This window comes from Octopus bimaculoides, chromosome 1, assembly GCF_046866305.1.
Source record: "Octopus bimaculoides isolate indiv1 chromosome 1, ASM4686630v1, whole genome shotgun sequence".
NCBI classification, from domain to species: Eukaryota; Metazoa; Mollusca; class Cephalopoda; order Octopoda; family Octopodidae; genus Octopus; species Octopus bimaculoides.
In genome coordinates, this window is record NC_142928.1 from 60,413,762 (window position 1) to 60,438,514 (window position 24,753).

The 24,753-nt window shown below is 34.8% G+C and overlaps 1 protein-coding gene across 1 annotated transcript in view; it reads right to left on the reverse strand.

Moving 5' to 3' along the window:
- LOC106876327 (uncharacterized) overlaps nt 1-24,753 on the reverse strand; it is a 71,303-nt gene that overhangs the window by 13,765 nt on the left and 32,785 nt on the right. The window contains exons 5-9 of the mRNA XM_014924828.3: nt 18,011-18,197; nt 16,903-17,238; nt 14,648-14,716; nt 10,491-10,600; nt 6,862-7,076 (exon numbers count right to left, since the gene is read on the reverse strand). Coding sequence (XP_014780314.2) covers nt 6,862-7,076; nt 10,491-10,600; nt 14,648-14,716; nt 16,903-17,238; nt 18,011-18,197 — 917 coding nt within the window. The remainder of the gene's footprint in view (nt 1-6,861; nt 7,077-10,490; nt 10,601-14,647; nt 14,717-16,902; nt 17,239-18,010; nt 18,198-24,753) is intronic.

A 24,753-nucleotide genomic window follows, 5' to 3' on the forward strand; every position in this document is an offset into this window, starting at 1 on the left:
GAGAATTTCCAATATGGCTGTAAAATCGGCACAGTTCACAATGAGGAATTAAATAAATACTGTATAAACAAAGTAGACAAAAGATTCCAACCTAGAATAAATAATTGCCAGACTAAATTGGAGTTTAGTAGAGATATTTTTTGTAGTGAAGAAAATAAAATAACTTACATGACAATATACGTATAACCCTCTTGAAAATAACAAGAATAAGTATTGTATCATGATTAAATATTAGAAATAGCGAACAAATACGACTGAAAACTTTAAACAATTGATTAAAACCGTATAGCTACTCTCAGAGCCATTTTCTTGAAAACAATCCCTCAAAACTCTACTTGTAACAACATAGTAGTCAGCAAGACACCTATTACATTAGAGCTGTTGTGGAATTAGATTTTTGGAATTTGAGCTAGATATAGCAAAAAATATAAATAAAGGCCGATTAGAAGAGAATTAAGCAACAATAGAAATATGAGCACTATTTCTCCCGAGCATTAGAAGTCTTTTATGATAAATAAGGATAGAAAAATTGTAAACAGAGAATTAACTCTCCCACAGCAAGAACACTGTAGTATCAACACTTTTGCAACGCAGCTAAAACATGTGGCTCTGCGTTGGAGCGCAACGAAAACTGAATCTCTCACACTGGTATGAAAGATCTATTAACAAAACCACATATTAAAAAGTGAACAGTGAGTGTGCATTCCTAGAAGAGGTGGTATTAAGAGGATATTAAGCATCAGCGATCAATATAAAATGCAGTAACTAATAGCACAACAAAAGCAGCAGCTTTGGCCATCGCAACCAGAGATAGTGAAAGTATATTAACACCTCCAATAGTATTGATAACAGATGTTATCAATACTAAACATTTTCTGAGATAATGAAATTATGCATCAAGATGTTCCATACTAAATCCGATCCGATAAAATAGCTATCGAAGCACAGTAACATCTAGTATTTGTACAGTAACGTGTATTAATTGTACATCTATTATTCGTATATCCGATCGTTGTTTTCTGAAACGTGGTATTAAAGAAAGCTATTTCTTATCCTAAAAGTGTCATCGAAAATTTTATAGTGCATTCCATAACCAGATATATCGTACTGGAGTCCTTCCCGGAGCTACCCATGGAAAAACTATTGAACCTAGAATTCTTGATATGTTTGGCAACGCAAGTTGTGTTAAGAAGTTCGGAATGCCGCTACGTGCTTCTGGTTTTAATCCCAGTACGCACAATCTTAGGAAAAGGTCAAGTTTGAGATAATGGAATTTAGAAATAGAATGTATAAGGAACTCTTCATCAAATACATTTACTTATTAAACATGAATTTTATATGTACAAAAGCAATGACATTGTGCATAAAGAACTGAGTAGTGTCTGATATTTATAATGATGCTATTTTTCTCAAAATATTATACAAAATATAGGAAAAATACTTAATTGCGCTGCCTTTTTCCACATCACTCTATAATATCGGCACCAATCAATCCATTTGTCTCTCCATTCGCAGTGCCCGTGTACAGGATATAACAGAGTTCCGACGAATAATCGGCAACTTATGGATACCCTATTTGAAGAGATGATCTCTTGAAAAAAACCACCATTTCTTTGTGCCCGAAGCCAGTTTATACTGCTTCTCCTAAGATGATATGAGCGAAACAATCCAAACTAATGGCATATATGCAACGAGAGTTAAATGGTTATTCATCCTGCCGAAATAGCAACCAAATCTGCCCTCCATATAATTTAGTACTTTGAAAAAGTAGTGGTATTTTGAATTATGAAAACCTAGAGATGCAACGTCTGGGTGAAGGCTGAGTTAGTCATGAATGGACATATACATATTTGTTTATGTTTGTTCAATCAAGGTGAGCTCAGGTTAAACAGTAACCGCAAAGTGAACGACGACGACAGTATAGAGTTCTATTTCCTATAATTTAAACTGCACTCTCAAATGAACTGATTCACAACTAGAATAATTGATTGAATTAATGTAGATAAAGTTATTTTCTTACAGACGACTTGTACTTCCGACAGGTACTAGCATTTTATCGATTTCACTTGCAGCTACCAACTTCAGTCACTTAAAGACGCCTATCATAATATTTATAGATATAAATATCATGCAGCACAAAAATAAGTAAATAAATAAATGCATTAAAAAAAAGATATATCATTAGCTCGAACTAGTGAGGTAGTCTTATAATGACGTTCAACGAAACAGAAATAGTACCAAAGTCTCGTTTATATCACAGCCTGCCGTCTTAAGTGATGAAAATATCATTTTGTTTTGGATAAATAAAGAAACAAAGACGTTCCCTGCTGGAGCATTTTTGATCATAATTTTAATCAAAGAGATCTATATCGTTGGATAAGCAATAACAGCAATAACAATTGCAATACTAGTCCCAACAGCAGCAACAACAGTAGTATGTCATTGACTCTAGACCGATACTACCCCAACAGACAATTAAGTTCCTGAAGAAGGGTAACCTCTTTCAATAGAGAAGGCTCTGTGGGGGAAGTCACGCCATTAGCTTTCTACTTTCCTCATACGAAAGCATAGTAGGTTCTTTGTGTTCTTTGTCTGCAAAACTTTCCAGACATTAAAAGGGAAAACGCTCATTTAATTGATAGCTTATCTCATTTCAAGAGAAATCTAATAAACATTCTCTTATTAGTATTTTCTTTCAACGTATTCCACTGTTGTCTTTCACATTATCATTAAAAGTCACCATTCAATGATTTTGAAGCAATTCCAACTAGACATAACTTTGTTTCTTTATTTCTTCTTATTTTCAAGTAAGGATTGTTCAGATTTCTAAATTTGCTGTATACGATTTTAATGTCCGTGGATTCCATTTAAAGAAACGATGTTTGAATATTTATATAATTTCAAATAGAACCAGTATAAATGGAATTTATAACTCGTACTAAGATAATACAATATCTCAACAATAGTCATAATTAGGAAATCAATTATATAAATGAACTAGAATAATAAATTTAATTGAAAAATATCAAAGACAAATATAAAATATAACTTCATTTCTAGACAGAAACATAAACCATAGCAAATGATAAAGCCTGACCTATTTCTAAATAAGATGTTAAAACAGAACTTTAGAGTGACTGTATGTGATGTATTTCAATCATTAATGATATAATTACACGAATTGGTCAACACTGACGTTCGGACATCTGACCTATAAAACAACTTAGCAGATTGTTAATTGTAGTGGAAGAAAGTACTTGTTTTTAACTGCAATTCAGTAATATTTTGGAGGATTAAATTATTTCGGAATATATTTTTGAAGAGTTATTACTGAATAGTGAGAGAGCAGTGCGTGCCATCAAAGTGACACTGGGATAAAATATACGAAAACCAATATACTCATCATGACTACCTGTCTGATAAGCGTATCCCAGACATTTACATCACAATCATATGTGCGCGACATAGTGATCTTATATCAAGATAAACAGTGCATGACCTTGCGGGTGCGACCCACTTAGAATTTTCTTCAGGTCGAGTAGCCAATCCCGCTGAAAAGGTCCCTGAATAAGGGTTGTTTAAGGATGTTGAAAGGTGAATTATCCAAATTCCTCTCAGCCCATGACTATGATGCTTCCCCACTACTTCTTCTCGTGATCAGAGATGCACATACCGTCAGCCACTAATGGACATGCTCAATTAATTAAGGTCAAGCAACTAACAAGCAAATCTGTGTTATTGAGCAGAATATTTGCTGTAGCCCATCTTTTATACCAAGACAAAAGAATGTACATGATAACACTTCTAGTCTATTAAGATCAGAAGCCATGAGAGTCAGTGTCTGGTACTGAATTATTCAGTAGTCTTATCTTTTTCACGTGCTTTCACTGCACTACCGAGCGCAGCTCTGTGTGTCATGGGTATGTTCTGTGGTTTCTTGTGGTGCTCTTGTTTTCAATGTATTGAAAGTGTTTTACGTAGGATGTGTGCGGTGCCTAGTAGTGCTATTGTCTGTATGTTATATTTACTTGTAAGTCCTGGTGTTTTTGTTTTGTATTTGGCTGAGTATTGTTTTTTTTTTATCATTGACTTATTCAAATTTCACTTGAAAAGGAAATTGAGACTGAAGAGGAAAGTGCTGTCCTCGAGTGAATTTATTGAAAAGTGGGCGAAAATGACAACAGTGGATAGTACTCTCTAAGTGTAGACCTGTGAGTCGGAGAGAAAGAATTGGAGAGGGCGATTGCTTCTGGGATTTCTGGAAAACCTTGGACAGTGGGCTTCCTCTATTATACCTATAGGCCTTCCTGTATCAGGTGGGCCACATCCCTATCATCCTCCCTGCCATATTTAAAAAAAAACTTTGTATGCTATGTTTGTGTCCCTTCTTTTTCAGTGTATACTGTGTATGCTTACATTTTGTTTCATCATTTCATCATATGTAAGCCCAAAGATTTTATGTATGTCTTTGTATTGTCGTCCTCATCTATCGACCTTGTGGCAAGTAAATGAAATCATCATCATCATCATCATTATCATTTCTGTGCACATCTTCTAACGCTGGAGAAGTACTACGGGGCCAACTGTTCACTACCAGTGAACTAAGGCAACACCCCTTACTTTTGGAGCACCATCCGGAGTATTCGGGCGGTTCCAAGAAGTGCTGTTTTCTGCAACTGCTCCACTCTTATTGCAGCTCGTATTTGTTCCATGTACTTCTCAAGATTTTTACTCACTGTTCTCAGGGCTCCGACAATTATTGGTACTACTACCATCTTTTTCAGCGACCACAACTCTTTAACCACCCAAGCTAAATTTTTTTCCTTCTTTATCGCATACCTTGTTGTCATCTGGGCATGCTATGTCTATGATTCAGCATAGCTTGCTTTCTTTCTCAATTAACACTATGTCTGGTTTCCTATTCTCTATCTCATGGTCGCACTGAATCATAAAATCCCATAGGATCTTTGCATTATCATTTTCGATGATGCCTTCGGGTCTATGTTCGTACCACTTTTTCACTCTGTCAAGTCCATACTTGTTGCGAAGTGTCCGATGGACAATCCTTGCTATATTGTCATAACGTCTCTTATATTCTTTCTGGGCTAGTGGTGTACATTATTATTATTATGTTGTCCTTTTTTTTCTTCTTTCTTCAAATTTTCTTCCATTTCTCGCCGAGTGTTTTCCGTACACCTAGGGCAGAGAAGCTCATTGTATGCATTCTCAGTTTACACAGGCAAATTCACAGGTAAAATATGTATTAAAAAAAACATTAATAAATAAATTCATGAATGGATGTTGTTTTCACAGTGATAATGCTCTTCTCAGTATATGAGTCGTTCCAGTTAACACGATTTTTTTGCAATTCCTGTAGAGATCGTAAGCCTGGTATCATTTTCAAATAGGTTTCAGTACCTTTTTTTAAATCATTCCTAGAGATCCTACAATCACTGGTATGGTAGTCGCCTTGAGATGCCACATTTTTTCAATTTCTATTAACAAGTCTTTATATTTACTGACCTTGTCAAATTCTTTCGCCGCTATATTATGATCGCAAGGAATACTCATGTCAATTAATAAACACATCTTCTTCTTCTTCTTCTTCTTCTTCTTCTTCTTCTTCTTCTTCTTCTTCTTCTTCTTCTTCTTCTCCTCCTCCTCCTCCCCTTCTTGTTCTTCTTCTTCTCCTCCTCCTCCCCTTCTTGTTCTTCTTCTTCTCCTCCTCCTCCTCCCCTTCTTCTTCTTCTTCTTCTTCTTCTTCTTTTTCTTCTTCTTCTTCTTTTTCTTCTTCTTCTTCTTCTTCTTCTTCTTCTTCTTCTTCTTCCCCTCCTCCCCCTCCTCCACCTCCCCTTCTTCTTCTTCTTCTTCTTCTTCTTCTTCTTCTTCTTCTTCTTCTTCTTCTTCTTCTTCTTCTTCTTCTTCTTCTTCTCTTCTTCATAACTTGTAATATTACAATTGTGAATTGTTCACGGTCATAATGGTGAACGTGTGATATTATGCATAGAGGTTTCAGTATAACTACATAACACTCATTCTTAATTGTTAACCTTACTAGGTTACGCTTAAGTGATATTTTATTATACGGGGCCAAAATTCATAACTGATGCTGCTGTTAACGTTAAGTATATCATCATTTAAAAATGGAAACATATTTCACAATACCATCGCAGCATTGCTGGTTAATGTATTTCTAACTGAATTATTACACGGGCATTCTAAAATTTGCCGAATTCTCAGGAAAAGTCGACTTCTTTAACGTTGATGTCTATGCAAATATGGTCGTGTATAGCTATACGCATTTCTTTCTATTAAATTTATTCGATTTCGAATCACTTCAGCAATTATTCAGATCTTAAGAACAAAATTTATCAAAGGGAGATATTTATGAAAGCTTTACAAAAATCAAATATATTAAGAAGTTATCGTTGAGTCTTGAAATCATTATATATAGAAATATATAGGTCCAGGATCCAACTAAAGCAAATCAGCAATTAATGATTACTTAACAGTTTTATAACTTTGAATATATCACCGGAAAATTGAGTACACGATAATTCCTCTTATTAAGAAATGCGAATCGCTCTCACTACCCGAGTTCCATAAGATGAATGTATTCGTGAGTGAAAGTTAATAATAATTACGTGAATATGTAATGTCTCAACTCAATGCAATAGGATGTAGCTATTATGGGTTAGCATTTACAACATTTACAAGCTGAAATACAGAAGCAAAGCTGAAAGAATGCAATATTTGAACATTTAGTCTATCGACTCAGCAAGTTGTGAATCTACATTATGCAATTTTGTAATATACATCGTTTACGATTTTATTTCATATTTACAAACGTCATTGTCTTACCTGCATAAAATGCATACATCCATAAACTAACTGAGCATGTTATATATTTGAGTGATGTTGTTGTTTCGAGAAGAACAGCTTCAGGAGGACAATTTAAAGTCCATGCTATTAGGCCGGCTATCGTCACAGCAAGAACTGGAATCATCCTTTGTAGTAGTGCTGTGTCAGGTAAGTTCACACGTTTCACTTTACCTTCTTTGAATATGATTGAGATTCTGTTAGATGATCAAATAAGACAACATTATTAGAAGTCGTTCACAGTTTATTGTGTTGTTCAATTAGGGGTAAAACGCTTTTAGGCGTTAACGAGAACAATTGCACCGGTTGTCAAGAAGTGGTGGTGATGGGGGGGGGGGGAGATGCAGACACAAAGACACACACGCACACACTCAGAAGTGATGCTTCCAATCACAAGGCTTTGGTCGACCTGAAGCTATAGGAGAAGACACTTGCCCAAGGTGCCACGTAGTGGGACTGAACACCGAACCATGTGGTTGAGAAGCAAGCTTCTTACCACATAGCTACGCCTGCACCTGTGAGTGAAATGTTCTTTCATTTCTTTATTTATTATAAGGTTGAGAATTTGATGAAAGATCAATGAAAATGCATCACCAAACAGTACTGGAAAACAGAGAATGCAGATGGTTCGCAGGAATGGAATGAAGAATTTCAAAGACCAGCTCTGTCAAGATTATAGAATACATGATAAATCTGAACAGACGAAGTCAATCTGCAAAGCGCAGAAAAGTGGTCATCTAGTCAGTGTCACCACTGATGAAAATGAAAAGCATTCACTCAAAGTCTCAAGAAATAAGAAAAGAAAAAGAAGGCTTCCAATGAATTAGGCATCTCTCGCAGATCAGATAGTAGACTTATGAATCTGTTAGAATTTGAGAAATGAAAAGTGCATTCCACATATATTACGAACTTGTATACCTAACGTATCATCTTTAAGCCAAATAGACCGAATTACAAAAAACCTGGGAATATATAATGCGCTTGCGCATTGTGAGCGTATGTCAGTATGTATGTATGTATGTATGTATGTATGTATGTATGTATGAATGTATGTATGTATGAATGTATACATGTATCTGTCTTTGTATCTATATTTACACACACATATATACATACGTACACTCAGTACGCTATATACATATATACATATACATATATACAATATACATAGATACATATATATATATATATATATATATATATATATATATATATATATATATATATATATATATATGTTGATAGAAAAGATAAGACAACAAAAGAAAGAAAGAGACCTCGATAAATGGAGGAATTTACCTGTAAATAATGTGACAATTATTCGCTAGCCTTGATAAAACTCCGAGTTTCCGATGTCGGGCCGGAAACCCACGCCGCCATCTCTTCAGTTATCTGGCCATTTTCATAGGATTCTTTCGATGGCCAGATAACTGAAGAGATGGCGGCGTGGGTTTCCACCCCGACATCCGAAACTCGGAGTTTTATCATAGCTACCGAATAATTGTCACATATTATTTACACACACACACACACACACACACACACACACACACACACACACGCACACACATATATATATAGCCTGATAGACCCTGCTATGTCAAGCTGGACTTATATATTCTTCCTCACATTTGGATTTTATGTATGCTCTCTCCCACTTGGTTTTAATATGTTGCCACATTTGTAATATGTCTTTTTTCTGCATTTTTTCGTGCAGCTGAAGATTGCTCTTCATATTGCATTTAAGGTAATGCTCACATTACTTAAGTAAATTGAAGTAGCATGAAACGTGCGTACTGCAATCACTTTTGAAATCCGTGTTGCTTATTGTTTGATATATATATATATATATATATATATGTATGTATGTATGTATGTATATATATATATATATATATATATATATATATATATATATATATATATATAAGAAACTTGCTTTCTAATCACATGATTCACAGCTCATTCCCACTGTGTAGGATCTTGGGCAAGTGTCTTCTACTATAGCCTTGGGCCGAACAAAGCTTTTTGAGTGGATCTTTGTAGACAGTAACTGAAAGAAGCCCGTCGTACATATGTGTGTGTGAGTGTGTGTTTGTTCCCCACCACTGTTTGACAACCGGTGTTGCGGTGTTTACACTCGCAAACTGATAAAATAAGTACCACGCCAAAAAAAATTTTAAAAAGTACCGGGGTCGATGAGTTTCGACTAAAATTCTTCAAAGCGGTGCCCCAGCACGTCTGCAGCCTATGAGTGAAACAAATAAAGGAATAAAAGAATATATATATATATATATATATATATATATATATATATATATATATATATATATATATATATATATACGTGCACACACATGTATACATGTGTCTGTACAGGAATATGTATGTATATGTGTATTTGTAGAAACATACGTTTATTTGTGTATATACATGCATGGGTACTTGTATGTATGTATGTTCGTGATTGTATACATCTCTATGTGTGTATATGTTCTTTATTGCTTACTCTTTATTGTCCAGGCTTTGATTTCGATTTATTTAACCTAAACATTGTTATTTTTTAACGTATTATTTATAAATTTATATTTAATTACCAGCGTTTTCATCGTGGCCAACATAAGAAATCAAAATTTTTTTTATTAATTGTTTTTTTTCATAAATCGACGAAATGGCAATTCCTTCCGATTGATACTCCCTCCGACTTTTTACGTTCTGAATTCAAATGCCGACGAGGTAGACTTTGCTTTTCATCTTTTTGGCGTCCATAAAATGATTACCAGTTGAGAACAGGGCTCGATATAATTGGCTAACCTCCTTCTATTATTGATGCTGGCTTGTGCCAAAATTAGAAAGAATTATATATACACATATATATATATATCACTTTACAAGGACCCGCATCACGAGAGTCTTGGTTTATGAGTTTGATTTTGTTATATATATATATATAAAAGGTTAAACAGCCATTTTGTGTGTGAGGCAACATCATATTCTGATGCATCTACACAGCGACGGAGTAACATGACGGCATGCTCTGAGAAATCTTTGCTCTGCATTATGAATTTTCGCTTTACGAGCGGTCTTCGGGAACAAATTAACTTGTATATCGAGGCATATACAAGTTTTATATATGTATATATATATAATACGTAAAAATATAACAATGCTTAGGTTAAGTAATGCAGAATCAAGGCCTGGACATCAAAGGTTAAACAATAAGGATCATATATACACTTATACATATATACATACAAATACACGCATATAACTACAAATACACATACACACACACACACACACACACACACACACATACACACACACACACACACACACATATATATATATATATATATATATACATATATATATATATATATATATATATATATATATATATATATATATATATATATATATATGTATATATATATATATATATATATATATATATATATATATACAGACACATATATATGCATGTATGTTTGCATATGTCAACACACGCACACTTACACAGACACATAAACACACACACATATATATATATATACATGATACATTTACCGATTGGATATAAATTTAAGCAAAAACAAAAACATCAATACCTCCATGTCTTTAAAATCAACGCCCCGTACATGATAACAAATCCTAAATGTTTCCACCATATTGTGACTTGGCAGATTAAATCAGTAGGTTCGAAGTAAAGAATAAATTCCTGCAAAGAGAACTCGTTTCGTTTAACGAAGACGAATGGTTCAACAGATTAAGACGTTTGGAAGATTAAATTAATTCAATATTATTCTTCACATTGTCTCTGACTCTCACTTTCAAGCAATGACTTATTCTCTCAAGTATTCTGTAATAATTACTCATTCCTCATCATTTATATGTATGTGTATTTGTGTGTGTGTTCGCGCGCGCACGTGTAAACACATACTTCTGCCTATATATATATATAAACATATACACTCATATATATATATATATATATATATAAGCATAGAAAACAAGAGAGAGAGAGAGAGAGAGAGAGAGAGAGAGAGAGAGAGAGAGAGAGAGAGAGAGAGAGAGAGAGAGAGAGAGAGAAAGAAAGAAAGAAATAGATAAGCTGTGATGTCAGAATTTCTATAAACCCTCAGTTTTAAAGTTTTATATATACAACTGGTAAACGTATCCGCCCCTTCGACGGCTTAGGTTGCTTTGGTGGTATTTTTTTCACCAATAATTGAACTACCCAGAAGGTTTCTGAGTAGCACGGCAATCTAATTTTCCAATTAATCTAGAAACGGAAAACCAAATTGAAGGCTGGTTATTGTGCAGGTCGTTGCACTTTAATGATCATAGAACATATAAGTTTACAAGCAAAGCAAAGTAGTGTTACTGAAGTGTTTTAGGAGTAGATTACGGATAATGACTAGAAAATACAGTTGTTTTACACGGAAGCGAAATTTCTTGTCAGAAACAGCCGCATAAATGGTGTAAGGAAATTGAAGGGAGACTTTGAAAATTCTCCGCTGCGAGTTTATTTTATTCAACAGCGAAGGGAGCTATTTTTTCGGAGAGAAGTATGATTGGTACGTTAAAAAATGGTAATATTATACCTACTTGAAAATGTAGAGTAAATTGACTTCAGGTAACACTGAAATTGACTTCAGGTAACGAAAAATGAAGACGTGAAGAGTTTGACTTCAGTTCACAAATACTGCTTTGGATCTTTAGCAGGTCGCCTCAGTTCCCGGCTGTTATGTCTAGGGTACAGGCGTGTAGTGCGCGCTCGTCGGAATTTCTTTTATACGCTAGATGACCGCACCCAGCAGAGACTATAAAACCATGTCTCATCACCGGTGATGATGGTCTTCATGAAGTCTGGGATTATGGTTTGCACAGTCCAGTATGTCCTGAGCGATTTCCATTCGGAATGCACTGAACCAAAGCTTATTCCCACTTCGTGAGAAATTTCCTAGATTTTTACATGACTATTTGCCGAATCTTCTTAATCGGCTCTTTGTTTCGGCTTGTCGGTAGCCTGCCTGAACGTGCCTCACGCTCCTCTGAAATGCGGCTATATTTCATGTAGTTATACCACTTCTTGATCTGAGTTTTTCTCATGACATCATTATGAAAGGCCTGCTAAATCTTCTGGATGGTTTGAGCTTGAGTATTCCAAAGCTTTTGGAAAAACACGATGCAGTATCTCTGCTCGATGCGTTCTGTGAAAACGAAAATCCAACGTGCGTGCACTATACATCTGTACTCAAGGTATAACAGCCAAGAACTGATGCCGTCTACCGGTGCGAAACATTTTCACCCATATGCAGAAAGAGTGGCGTCACCTTCCACCCAAAGTAGTTTGCCAACGTGGCATCAGTTTTGGCGGGAAAAATAAAGTCGGATTAAATTTGAGCGCATCTCGTATTCTTTTTAAATAAATTTTGTTATTAAATGGGCATAAAAAGGAAATTTATAAATTTTAGACTTGGGAATATGAAGTTAGATAATTTATCAAACGTACTTTTAGCTCCCGATCCCTCTCTTTATCCATCCACCAACATATCAATCTGTCGGTCGGTATCTATCTATCTATCTATCTATCTATCTATCTATCTATCTATCTATCTGTCTGTCTGTCTGTCTGTCTATCTCTGCTTCTCTCTCTCTCTCTCTATCTATCTTTTATCTATCTGTTTGCCTGTCTGTCTGTCAGACTGTCTGTCTGAATGTTCGTCTGTCTATCTCTACGATCAGAGCTATGATCAGATGCCTTTATTTCAACGCTGTCTACAAAGTCTCTTTTCAGACACTTCTCATCCAAGATATATTATCCGACCTGTTCTTTTCCTTACTATAATACGCGATATAATGGGTATTCGCTTACTGTTTGTAGAAGGTCAAGTAACTAGACAATAGTCCCAATAGCTGCGATTGGAAATGCTAAGTTGGGAAATCTGATTTAATGCTAATATTAAATTTGAGTCGCACATAGAATAAACTGAGAATAAAATAAAGTAAATTTCCCCAGGGTTAAACTATTATGTGATTCGTCTTAGATCACTTACGTTGTTCCTATCCTTGTGAAATCTACGTATATAATTCAGTCGCATTTAAACTGGTTGAAAATGTCAAGTCCCGCACCATTGTGATCAATACTATGGATTTTGTCAGCATAATTGTGATGGACTAGACAGTACTGTCAGTTGTGTATTTTGAATTTTGTTCTTTCACACAGAAAAATGATATCTAATCAATAAAGTCTATGCATTTATAAAGCATATGCAGACATTATTGAAAATAATTGGTAACTGAGGCTAATACCTAGTAATACTATATATTAAAATATTTGCTTATAACATACTGCTTTTTAATTATTACCTAAAATATTTTATCACTGGAATACCATCTCTGTAAGTAGGTTACAATTTTTCTAATGACTATTGATTTTCTACTCGCAGCTATAATATTAGAAAATTTTATTAAAGGGAAAGCAAGTCTGTATGCCACTCATGACTTACTTTGACTTAGTATTAGGTAGACATGAAGTAATGCACGTGTTGACACATACATGAACATGGTGCTGCAAACATTGCAGGATCCAGTTACTATAGTTACGTTCTGACAACGCAATATAACTTCAGACAATATATTATCATTACTTACCAGATCGTCTCCTTTTCCTAGCTCCCAGTTCATGCCTTGTTTTGTAAAGCATGTGTGTGACTCACTATACGATCTCACATTTCAAATGTATAAGTTTTTGTTCATCATTGAGACAGTGACATGTTGCCTGGATAAGGCGATCCCGTCGAGTTATAATGAAGATATACCTTCATTACTTGACATTAAAAATGTTCAAGCTTCTCTTTTCGCTCTTATTGTCATATCTCGCAAATATATAAAACGGTTAACAAGTCAGTAGTGTCAAAGAAAATCTTCAACAACGATTTCTTACGTCACCATAACTTACTTAAATAGTCGAAAGCAACTGATGGTTAAAATTATAAGAGATGAAATTTCTGTTTAATATTCCTACTCCCGAAATACGTAAAGCGTTCTGTTTTATATTTTATCAACAACGACGCCTTTAGAATATCAATAACGTTTGAATTCTATGTTTTGTTGGGTGATAACAAGAAGAATTCTCACTGTCGGTCGAAGCCCATTAGTAATCAACTGTAAGTTTCATAATTTGATCAGTGTTTCAATCTAAGCTATCGAATGTAGGGGCCTTAAACTGGATTAATCTAGTCGTAGGGTTACTTTCTCTTCTATTTTATTCTTGAGATGCCATTTATAGGAGAATGCAAATATAATTGATGAAATATGAATTGTTGGAAACAACTGGTTCAATGACTCCAGGTACCAATTTTCAATCACGAGGTTCCTTCTATGTTATTTTAAGTTACATTTCTGATACAATGAAAATCCACTAAATGAAAATAGAAATACAAAGAAAATCCAATAAACTTCGCTACTATGTATGGACATCGGCAACTATTGGTTTCTTCTCTTATGTCGAACAGTGAGGTTGAATTATGCAGAGTAAGAATTTTGTACAAGTTACCAACTATCTTGATAACGTCACCTATTTTGGACGATATTAGAATTTTATGTGAATTAAAATAAAATTCAAGTGAGAAAGAAAAGATGAGATACAAAAATAAAATCGATTGAAATCAACTAGCTTATGAATAATTGTTCTTAAATATTAGGAGTTCAATTCTATGAACCTTATAAAACATATCAATATATTTCAAAAAATACGTACCTCAAATGACATAATGGATCCACCTAAGCACATCATTAGGAGAAATATTGGGCTAGCTGATTTGATAACCTGAAAATATGAAAAGGATGTTATATTCATTATAAAATATTGGAAAATAGTTTCTGAGACCATAGTGCATAATTATATCAAGATTTCCATATTGTTTAAATTTTTGTGTGCAAACAGAAAAAAAGAATTGAGTTTATTTGGATTAAAACTTACAATCAATATTTCTATTTTAGAAGTGTTATATGTAGCCGAGACATGTCTGTCTAGATACAGAACTGTCGATTTTAAAAACGCTACAATTCTTTAATTGTGTTACTGTCGATGAGACTTTCTTATACGTGGTTCTAGTTACTTAACTGCCTAAAATTTGTGCTAGAGCTTCAAGGAACATTTCCTATGATAATATGATGAATCATGTGTAGATCTGACTTTAATCCAGTCAACACTCCCAAAACTGGGATTATGTGTCGCTCTTAATAATCCAAGTGGTTTCAGGAAATGATTGATTCTTCAAGATTGTATAAAATGCGAAGATTTTTTATTTTTCTTCTCAATCAATTCTTTATAGAATTGCTGTCACGATATTGTTTTGTTGATCTTTAGTTTAGCGATATCCAATATACTGAAGAGTTATTTCATCTATTTGTTCCGTAAGAAAACGTTAGCGACAACCTCAAAAGTACCTTTGGCTACAAAAGTATTCTTATATTGTGATTATTATGCATACATTGAAACATCTTTGTTTTCAGTGTTACTTGCCTTTTACAAGCAACTAGCATAATGTGGCATTGAATATACTCAGACACAATCGGCGCCGTTAAGATAAATTATTCTATAGGAATTAATATGTTTCCAGTAATTTTTCACGAAATCATGCACAGAATATTGTGTGTCTAGAATGGAAAAAAAACTTACACTTTATGGCAGTTAGTAATTAGAGGAAACTTACTCTAGAATTAATAATACACTTTTATTTCCACAATCTTAAGTTAGCGCACAAGTTCATACGTGCAAGATTTAAATTTTCAACCTGACTATATTTAATATTTAAATGCATTTAGTTGGGTATTCTCCTGACTTGAAGATGTTAGCCATGCATCTTGCAGTAGTAATTGCCTTGTTCAGCCTCATGTAAGCCTTGACCGAAGATAAGAAGCAATCTAGCTGCAAACAGTTCATTTTTTGAAATAGCGAGTATCTACTGACTTTCGTTATGTGTCACATTCAGCGGACGATATAGTCGCATGAAAAAGCAATTAGAGTGATTTTTCAAATTTATATTGTACTTTTTGTGTGCCCTTACGATCGACGAAATTACTAGCGGCAGTATTCATCAATACAAATGTGCGATATACCCTGATTGCTACAACAAAAGATTCCTGTGTTTGCAGTTCCAAGAAGTCCGGGTCAGTTGGTTTTAAAGTCATGTCTTGATCGTGACCTAATTCTAAGTAATTAAAACATACTCTACATTATCAACGATCTCTTGTCCCAAATGAATTGGGTTCAGCTGCAGGACATAAGATTGGATTTAGGAGATGCCAGGGACTTGGCAGAATGTGACGAGATACCGTCTAATCAGCTGCGTCCCACTATTTCTGTCATAGTTGTTTCCCTGAGCCCTTCTAATATTTCGAATATTTACAAGACAGTGAAACTGTTTAACACACAGTTGGAGGTCTTTCATTGGTAATAATGCATTACATTTGTATCTGTAAACCAGTGAGAGGATGTTAACTTATTGTTTTTCATCTCCTAGGCGGGTGTTCTTTCTAGAACTCAAGGACTGTCACACCCTGTAGTTTTACTGTATATTCAATCTCCAACTCTAATATACTCTAATGTTACGTAGTTATTGCACTATCAAACATTTATTCGACTTGTTGATAGGTTTTGGTTTTGTTATGTTGGGTTTCTAGAAACCATCGTAAGTAGCATAGACTGGTGGGGTGGCGGTTTAGTAGCCAATGACCTGATCATGTAACGTGTAACATTGTCTTAAGCCCTCACAAGCCACCCATTATATTTTGTAGTTCATCTCAAACTTCATTATTCATTCTATCCATATTTCAGTTTTAAAATGTCGAGATTTCGAAGAGGTTTTGTTTTTCTTTCATTAGCTCAATGAAACTTTAGATCTATTCAAAGGTGTTCTAGAAATATTTCAAGGATTCTTTCATAAGTATTTTTATAATATTTAGTTATGAGGATTAAGCTGCATTACGTTATTAATTTAATTAACTTACCAGCTGACTACGTTTATGGCAGACAACGACTGCTAATGCTATCATAATGAGCAGTGTTATTGCTGACATTACCAGGATCATCACACGAATAGCAATGTTTGGCTGATGCATGCATGGTGATGAATCAGTACAGATGTCACAATACCGTGCGCAGGGTAAGCATTGGAAATAAGTGAGTTCATTGGATGAATTAAATTTATTCTGACCATAGAAATCTTCTAATTCAGAACCATTGAAATATTGAGCGAGTTGATCTTTATAAGGAAAATAATAACCATCAAGGCATTTGCAGATGTAACAGCCACGCCGAAAACCGCATTTGGGTACATGGACACACTGAAAATAGGAAAAGAACACAAGTAAGTAATTTTAATGTCTGGTAAATATGAGTTATAAGTCCGAAATATGTCCGGAGGTGCCAGCGTATTAACCAATGGCTCTTAACGTATTGCATTTTCTCTTCAATTTATAATCAATTTGAATTTCAGAATCTTTTTCCATGTCTTTCAAATGAATTGACATTAATGCTATTGAATTTCCTTCCAAATATGTGTGTAATATTGATTAGCTATGGGAGTTACCTTTTAAATTTGTTATTTAACACTTAATAACATAGTCATGAAATTAAGCAAACAGTAGATAATGGGAGCCGTCACTAATGTAAGTAAATGCAAGAGAAAAATATGAATATCATTCAATCGCATTATTCATTCCACAGAAAACTGAAGACTTTTGAAGCCTTTCCTTTAAAAATGCTTCTTGAAGAAGCATGAGCTAAAACAGCAACAGCAACACCAACAATATTTTTGACATCTCGGAAAATATAAAACAGCAAGTACAAGTAGAGCAGTGGGGTCGAATGTAATCGACTAACCCCTGCACCTAAAATTTGCTGGCCTTGTACCAAAATTCGATATAAGAATTATCATCATCTATTTCTGCTGCCTCTCCTTCTCCTTATTATGTTTAATGTATAGAATTATGTACACACACGAAACTCAATAAATATATGGTTACTAAACAGCGATTTGACGGCCACCCTACCGATTTTACAGAATAATTAGTTTTCACTGCTATATTTCAATCGGAAAGAAGTACTAAAGTATACCTTCGTTGTTTTCTGGCAGCTGTGCGTTCCCCGAAAAATATCCACAATCTTCTTTGCTTCTGCATTATTCTTTGCATTCTGATAATTTTCTTCATCTTGCGTGATATCTCCTTGTAGTACATCCTCTTCTACATCACATTGGTTAATGTCAATATTTGTTAATTCGATATCTATTGTGGCAACACCTCTGATTGCATAAGACATATTTGAAGAAAAAAGATAACAGAAAGAAATTTGTAGTAAAAGAAATTAAAAAGCGTCATTCATTTAAACAATGTAACGACACGTTATCATTAATGTTGCCTTTATTACTAATATGATTATTAATATTTTATACACAGCCAGTTTCCATAAGCTTCTACTATACTGATGAAGTACATAAAGTTTGAGACAACAGCATCAACAATAAACGAAGAAACATTCAGTGAGATTACTTTAGAACCAAACCCACTCACAATATTCCGATGGAGAAATGAAGAGTTTACTTTCAGTTAGGTGTATTTCAATTTCCCAAAGAACGCTTTAGAAGGATGAATATTGACTATGAAAATATGAGCAGAAGTATCTAAGCATTCTAAATTAAATTTCCGGCCCATAATATGAAATATCAATATTTATTTTATCTTGAGATTTGTTAACCACATAAATGCCTACTTTCAAACATTTATGGTGTTATAGATATTTCTCTTACAAGTTTTACTGTCAACAATCTAAGGTGTTTTCGATAAGTGACATTATAGAAAATGTACATTTTTAACGAACATTTCATTTTCACATCTTATTTTATACTAATAATATTAAGAATGGAAAGACAAGTATTTCGTCGCATTAACTTCTCTGTGAGAAAGCAACAATAATCAGGAAAAGATAAGTATAGCATTGAGTTGATTTTTTGGGTGGGTTAAACTAATGGCGAACTACAAGGGAGGGCTTTCTTTAAAATATTTTGGCTGTCTGTTAAAAATGAAAGTGTGTGTAATACGTGCATTAAAAGTTATTAACAAGTTTGTGCGGTGTGTAACGCGGAGAGAAAAGAAAAGCATCTATACATTACAAAATGTACTTTGAGAAATCTCCAGTTATTTTATCTTCTCTCAAGATGCGACCTCTTAGAAGTTGTTAGTAAACTCTAAAATATTAATGTTACACTCAGCCGTAAAAGAAATATTGAAACAGTTCTTATCATTTTCATACACTTCTAATGTATTTCTAACAAAACCAGACTATCGTGTGTTGTTATACATTGCTGATTCCAATGCATTTTGCATTGTTTAGATTTCGGATGATGCCACCCCTCTGGCTTTATGTATATGGGTGGTATAATGTAAACAAACTTGATATTATTTCCAAAATGTTTGGGATTTATATGACGTGTCTAAAGTCACTTTACACTGCGATATGCCACGGAGAAAACCCTCGTTTTAGGCAATTATGAGCGTCCCCTTTCAACTGGAAGACATATGTCGAGCTTTTTGCTACCAGATAGCAAGTTGAACAGAAGAGATAAGCACTGAACTATATCCAACCTTCATGCCAGTCACTCGTTCCGAATAGTCGATCGAAGTGCTACTGAAAAGATGCTAATATATGTTCGGTGTTGATTAACATGAGTCTATTTTGGTCCACGAAACATTGATTTGTGTCTTTGTTGCGATGTAGAGCTTCTGCTACTTGAACACGTAGTATCTTCGAGTAGGCAAAATAGCTCTGACTACGTAGCTTTCGTACATCACTTTGAAATATTGACCGAGTGTCAATCACACCGCGAGCACGTTGGTTGAAGGTCGCGTGCACGTCACCCTCTGTTCTAGTTTTTTTCTATCTGCACAACTCTAATCACCCATCTGAAGGTTAATCACCATTTGTTGTTGACGGTTGCTCCCTTCAACGACCTAAATAATTCGCAAAACAGTCTCTGTATATTTGAGACGCCGAGAGTGACGCGTTCAACATCCAGCGACCGGGACGCTACCTACGAAGTGTACCGAGATCGACCGTAGAGATCGCAAAGTAACCACGTGTACAAAATACTCTCTATAAAATCTGGATAACTCGATGCAATTTATCCATATTCACATAGGCATCGTCGGTACGTCAGACAACTGGAAACACCTGAGTAGCTTTGCGACATATATACTCGCAAGAAAAGACTCCTCAAGTGAGTAAGGGTGTGGTATTGAGAGAAATGAGAATATGATAGAGAAAGAACAGGTGTCCTGCTGAAGAGGTGATTAATGGCTCTCCATGCATGCGCGCGCACACACACACACACTCGCAGAAACAAACACACACACACGCACATACACGCACAGACACACACACACACACACACAAGCAAGCTCACACACACATGCACACACACATTCTACCTTTTCCTGTCATGCATACACATATGTATGTTTACAAACCTGCACGCGCATGTATATATTTAACATATAGCGATATGCTTATATATAAATGTATGCATATGGAGTTATTTTATAGACACATTCGTAGATAATCAGATTGCATTAATTCATACGGTTATACAAACAAACACGCGCACGCATATCTGCGTGTCTAGACAGACAGTTATACATATTTTCCCAATGTTCAGTTATACTAAATATAAACTCGTTAATTATAATTGTTCAGACCATTAAATTACGAAGTTTGATATATAATTTGTTTTCATATAAATTTGAAAAACGTAAATTAAAATTGTTTCATCTCTAATGATTAGGTGAATATTCCTAAAATTTTTATTTGAATCAACAATAGTCTCATATATATATATATTTTAAGACATTTAATTGCTTTCATTAAAAAACAATTATTTTTGAGTGTTACTTTCCAATATAATCAACTATACACTTCCTCCCAAATGTACGCTCTTGAGTATATTTTAGAATTCCCTATTAAGTCTTTTATGGCGGTGAGCTGCTAGAATCGTTAGCAAATCAGACAAAATGCTTAGAAGACATTTCATCCGTCTTTACACACTAAATTTAATTTCCGCTGAAGTCTACTTCGCCTTTTATTATTCGGGGTCGATAAAATAAGTAATGGCGTCGATGTAACCGACTAGTCTCACCCTCAAAAGTTCCAGACCTTGAGTTTGTAGTAGAAATTTCTTCTTGAGGAAGGATCGTTAGTACACCGAAGTGACTTCTTTCGGCTTTACGCTCTGAATTCAAATTCCGCCGAAGTTGACTTTGCCTTTCAAGGTCTATAAAACATTACCAATTAATTACTGGGGTTGATGTGACTAGTACTCTTTAGAATTTTAGGTCTTGTGCCTATAGTAGATAAAATCATTATTCCTGTAGCGTCACCTCAACTATGCATTAGATTTGTCAGTCCGCGATCAAAATAACATTTGTCAGTTTTTTTCATTTCGTCAGAAGTATGACGAAAATTAGATAACGGTTTCTTAATCTGCTTCCAGTACCTTACAATTCATCATTCAGTGCAGTATTATTTAACCAATTAACAGAAAATTCAATAGTGAATTTATCGATCAAACTATGTGTCTCTCGTTTTTATTTTTGTATTGTTCAATCAAATGTTTAAATGTCATGTTGACATCTTCTGATTTGCAATTTGTAAATACGTGAAAGCATCTGGAATGCTTATATCAACATATAGGTATAGCAACAGACCAGCACCGTCTCTGTTTTTCTGACTACTTAGACTGTTTGTTGGATACTATTTTACTTTTCTCTCTCTTTTTGCATCCCTCTCTTCCATCTGTGTCTCTCTCCTTCTCTCCCTCTCTCCTCTTCTCTCTCACATTATTTACTGCGCAATGACTCGTAGTATTTATCAAATTATATTTACTTTTATTTGTGATTTGAATTGAATTGCCGCTGAGAGCGACATCTATTATTTTGGTGTTGATAAAGCAACGTTGCACTTCTTATTTTGTGAAGTGGATTTTATCGATTATATAGCCACACCCAAATCTGAGGATTTATACGTATCTTAGTAATCAATAATCAAAGTATTTGATTATAGCTGTTAACTGTGTGTATAGTATAGGCGGAGCATGTTTGTACAGAAAATTCGTGATTCAGTTAATGTAGTTTAGTACATATCTGGTACTCAACACTGAAGATAATATACATGATATATGCATGTATGTATTATGTATGTAAGTATGTATGTAGGTAGGTAGGTATGCATGTATGCATGTATGTATGTATGTACGCATGTATGTATGTGTGTGTGTTTATATGTACGTAGGTACCTATGTTGAGTATGCACAGGATTATATCAAGGTCATGTGTTTTCATAACAATTCAAATTGGTCGCAAGTGACAAGGTTCTTTCATTTAAGTCACAACATCTGGGTGGGGAGATTACTTGAATTTGTGTCAGTATGCACGCATGCGTGCTTATTGTGTGTGAATGTGTGCGTGCGTGTGCATGCTGTGTGCACGTGGATGAACTTGTAGTTGTGGACTCGTGTGGTATTACAGAACACAAGTGTTTCATTATTATTTATGTAGGTGTGGTCGTATGTATTCGATGTATATATATATATATATATATATATATATATATATATATATATATATATATATATATATATATATATATGATTATGTGCCTATGTTCACCTAAGTACCTCAAATGGAGAACCTCATGAATGTTTTACAAATTTGACTTTTCCTCTGACCGATTGTAAGGTGATAATTAGAAAATGCGAATCTGTCTGCTCTGTTCTTATTTGGGAGGAGGATCCAAGCGTTTGGAGTTTATATGCAAATCTCCTGTTATGTATCTATGATAGGAAAATATGGAAATCTATTGCTTGAACATAAATATTGTTGGTCTCCCCATTGAAGTTCTTCATTGAATTTTTGAAAAGACACATACGTCCACTGGAAAACCAATCTCAGCTATTGTGCAGAATTTTTGTTCTCTATCCCATATGACTATATCTGGCCTGTTGTGCTTACACCCCGGGTATTGCTTTAATTGGACGTTTCCAGCAGTATGGTATTTAAAAGAACTTTAAAGATGTGGTTACTTTCTGATTCTGATGTGCATTTGAAATGGCCGCCAGGACAATCCTTCCTGCATGTAGCGTTGTAGATCGTCAGAGCGACAATTTCATTTCTCCTGAGAAGGTAGTACCTTGCAGAAATTTTTGGTTAGCTTCGACATGAGCGATAGATTTCACATCTGCATGGTATTGCTGATAGTCTATCACAGCGTGGAGGTTTAGCGGCATCCTTATCTCTTTTGTTGGTCAGGAATTTAGTAGCTACTCCCTGTTCATGGATAGCAAGGTTATAGTGTTCTAGGTGAAATGTGAAGTACTTATGGGTGGTCCAAGATAGGCTACTAATCTTCCCAAAGTTACTGCCAGTCTCTAGCTTGCGGAACATGTACCCATGCATATCTTTCTGCTGGTATGATGAGCAATTCTCTATTTAAGTAGGTCAGTCCAACCACCTTTGTTTAACGTGTAGTAGCTGTAAACTCGGAGTATCTGTTTCGGAGTCTCCGCGTAATTTCATACCGTTATTATTTTATTGGGGAGTACACATGTGGTGTACTCATATCTCACTTTGATGTTTAGTAGGTGTAGTTTAAATAATATAATGAGGCACATAAAAGCAGTTTTGGCGGACCTTATAACTTTATTTCTATCCCTCTGTTTAACATAGAAACTGCCAGTGTCACAGTTGGTGTAGAAGGTACCAATAATTTGTTGCAGATGTCTTCAAGTGCTCATTCTGATGTCCCGAATGTTAGTACTAGATTTGGCATTGCAAAAGCATTGTCCGATATCGTATGATTGAAAGAAGACAGCTCTAACTTCCATACCTTCCGTAGTCTTCTGAAGTATTCTTTTGTCATTCTGGTATTACAGCAACAAGAAATACAATTTTCTCGTCTATTTCAAGGCATTTCCAACATTCATCATTGGCGATAGGTCATTGATATCCATATTCTATCCCTGATCGATAATCTTCATTTGACTACCGAGCAAATTTCCTGAGCAAATTCCATTCCTATATCTGAAACGTTGCGAGCAGTTATACCAACATTTTGTGTCAAGAATGTTACTCAAATACAGCTTAAGGTCATCGACGAAAAAAGGGGTGAAAAAAATAAATCTTTCTTTCATCTATAGCTTTTATCAGGCAACCTTAAGAGGTGAACTGTTAGCACTGAAAGTATTACAAATAACCTATCAGCCTGAAACGAATCTGTTTACTACAGTGCTAGTTTAAATTCTTAAAAATACATCTGTGAACCATGTTGTCATTAGTCTCTTAACGGCATTAACTATAACAGTTGGAAACTTAGTAAGGTGTAGGCACTCTTTTATCCATAAGTGAGGAACAGCCAAACGCCTTATTATACATACAGTTAGCAGCTTTCGTCAAGGTCAGCTTCGTTGATGAGGAGTTATTCATCACAGCCCCAGACTTGTTTCTTTTCTCTTGCCTTGTCTTTTATCTGCACATTGTGTGGTTTAAAATCATTCAATCAACCAGTATATAATTTATCCATCACATTCAAGCGTGGAATTAGCCTTTCATTTCTGTCAATAAGCATCTCCTGGTTTTTAGCTACTAGTGTAGTACGTGCAACTGTCAACCAGTGTAGCATATCAGTTTCAGTATTTTTTGTTTTTGTTTTAGAGAGACTGACAAAAGCTGTCCTGTACAGCGTTAGGTTTCTTTACTAATAATCAACTATCATATATCTCCCGAGGGATTTTTCGCTCGGCGGTTTTGCGGGGA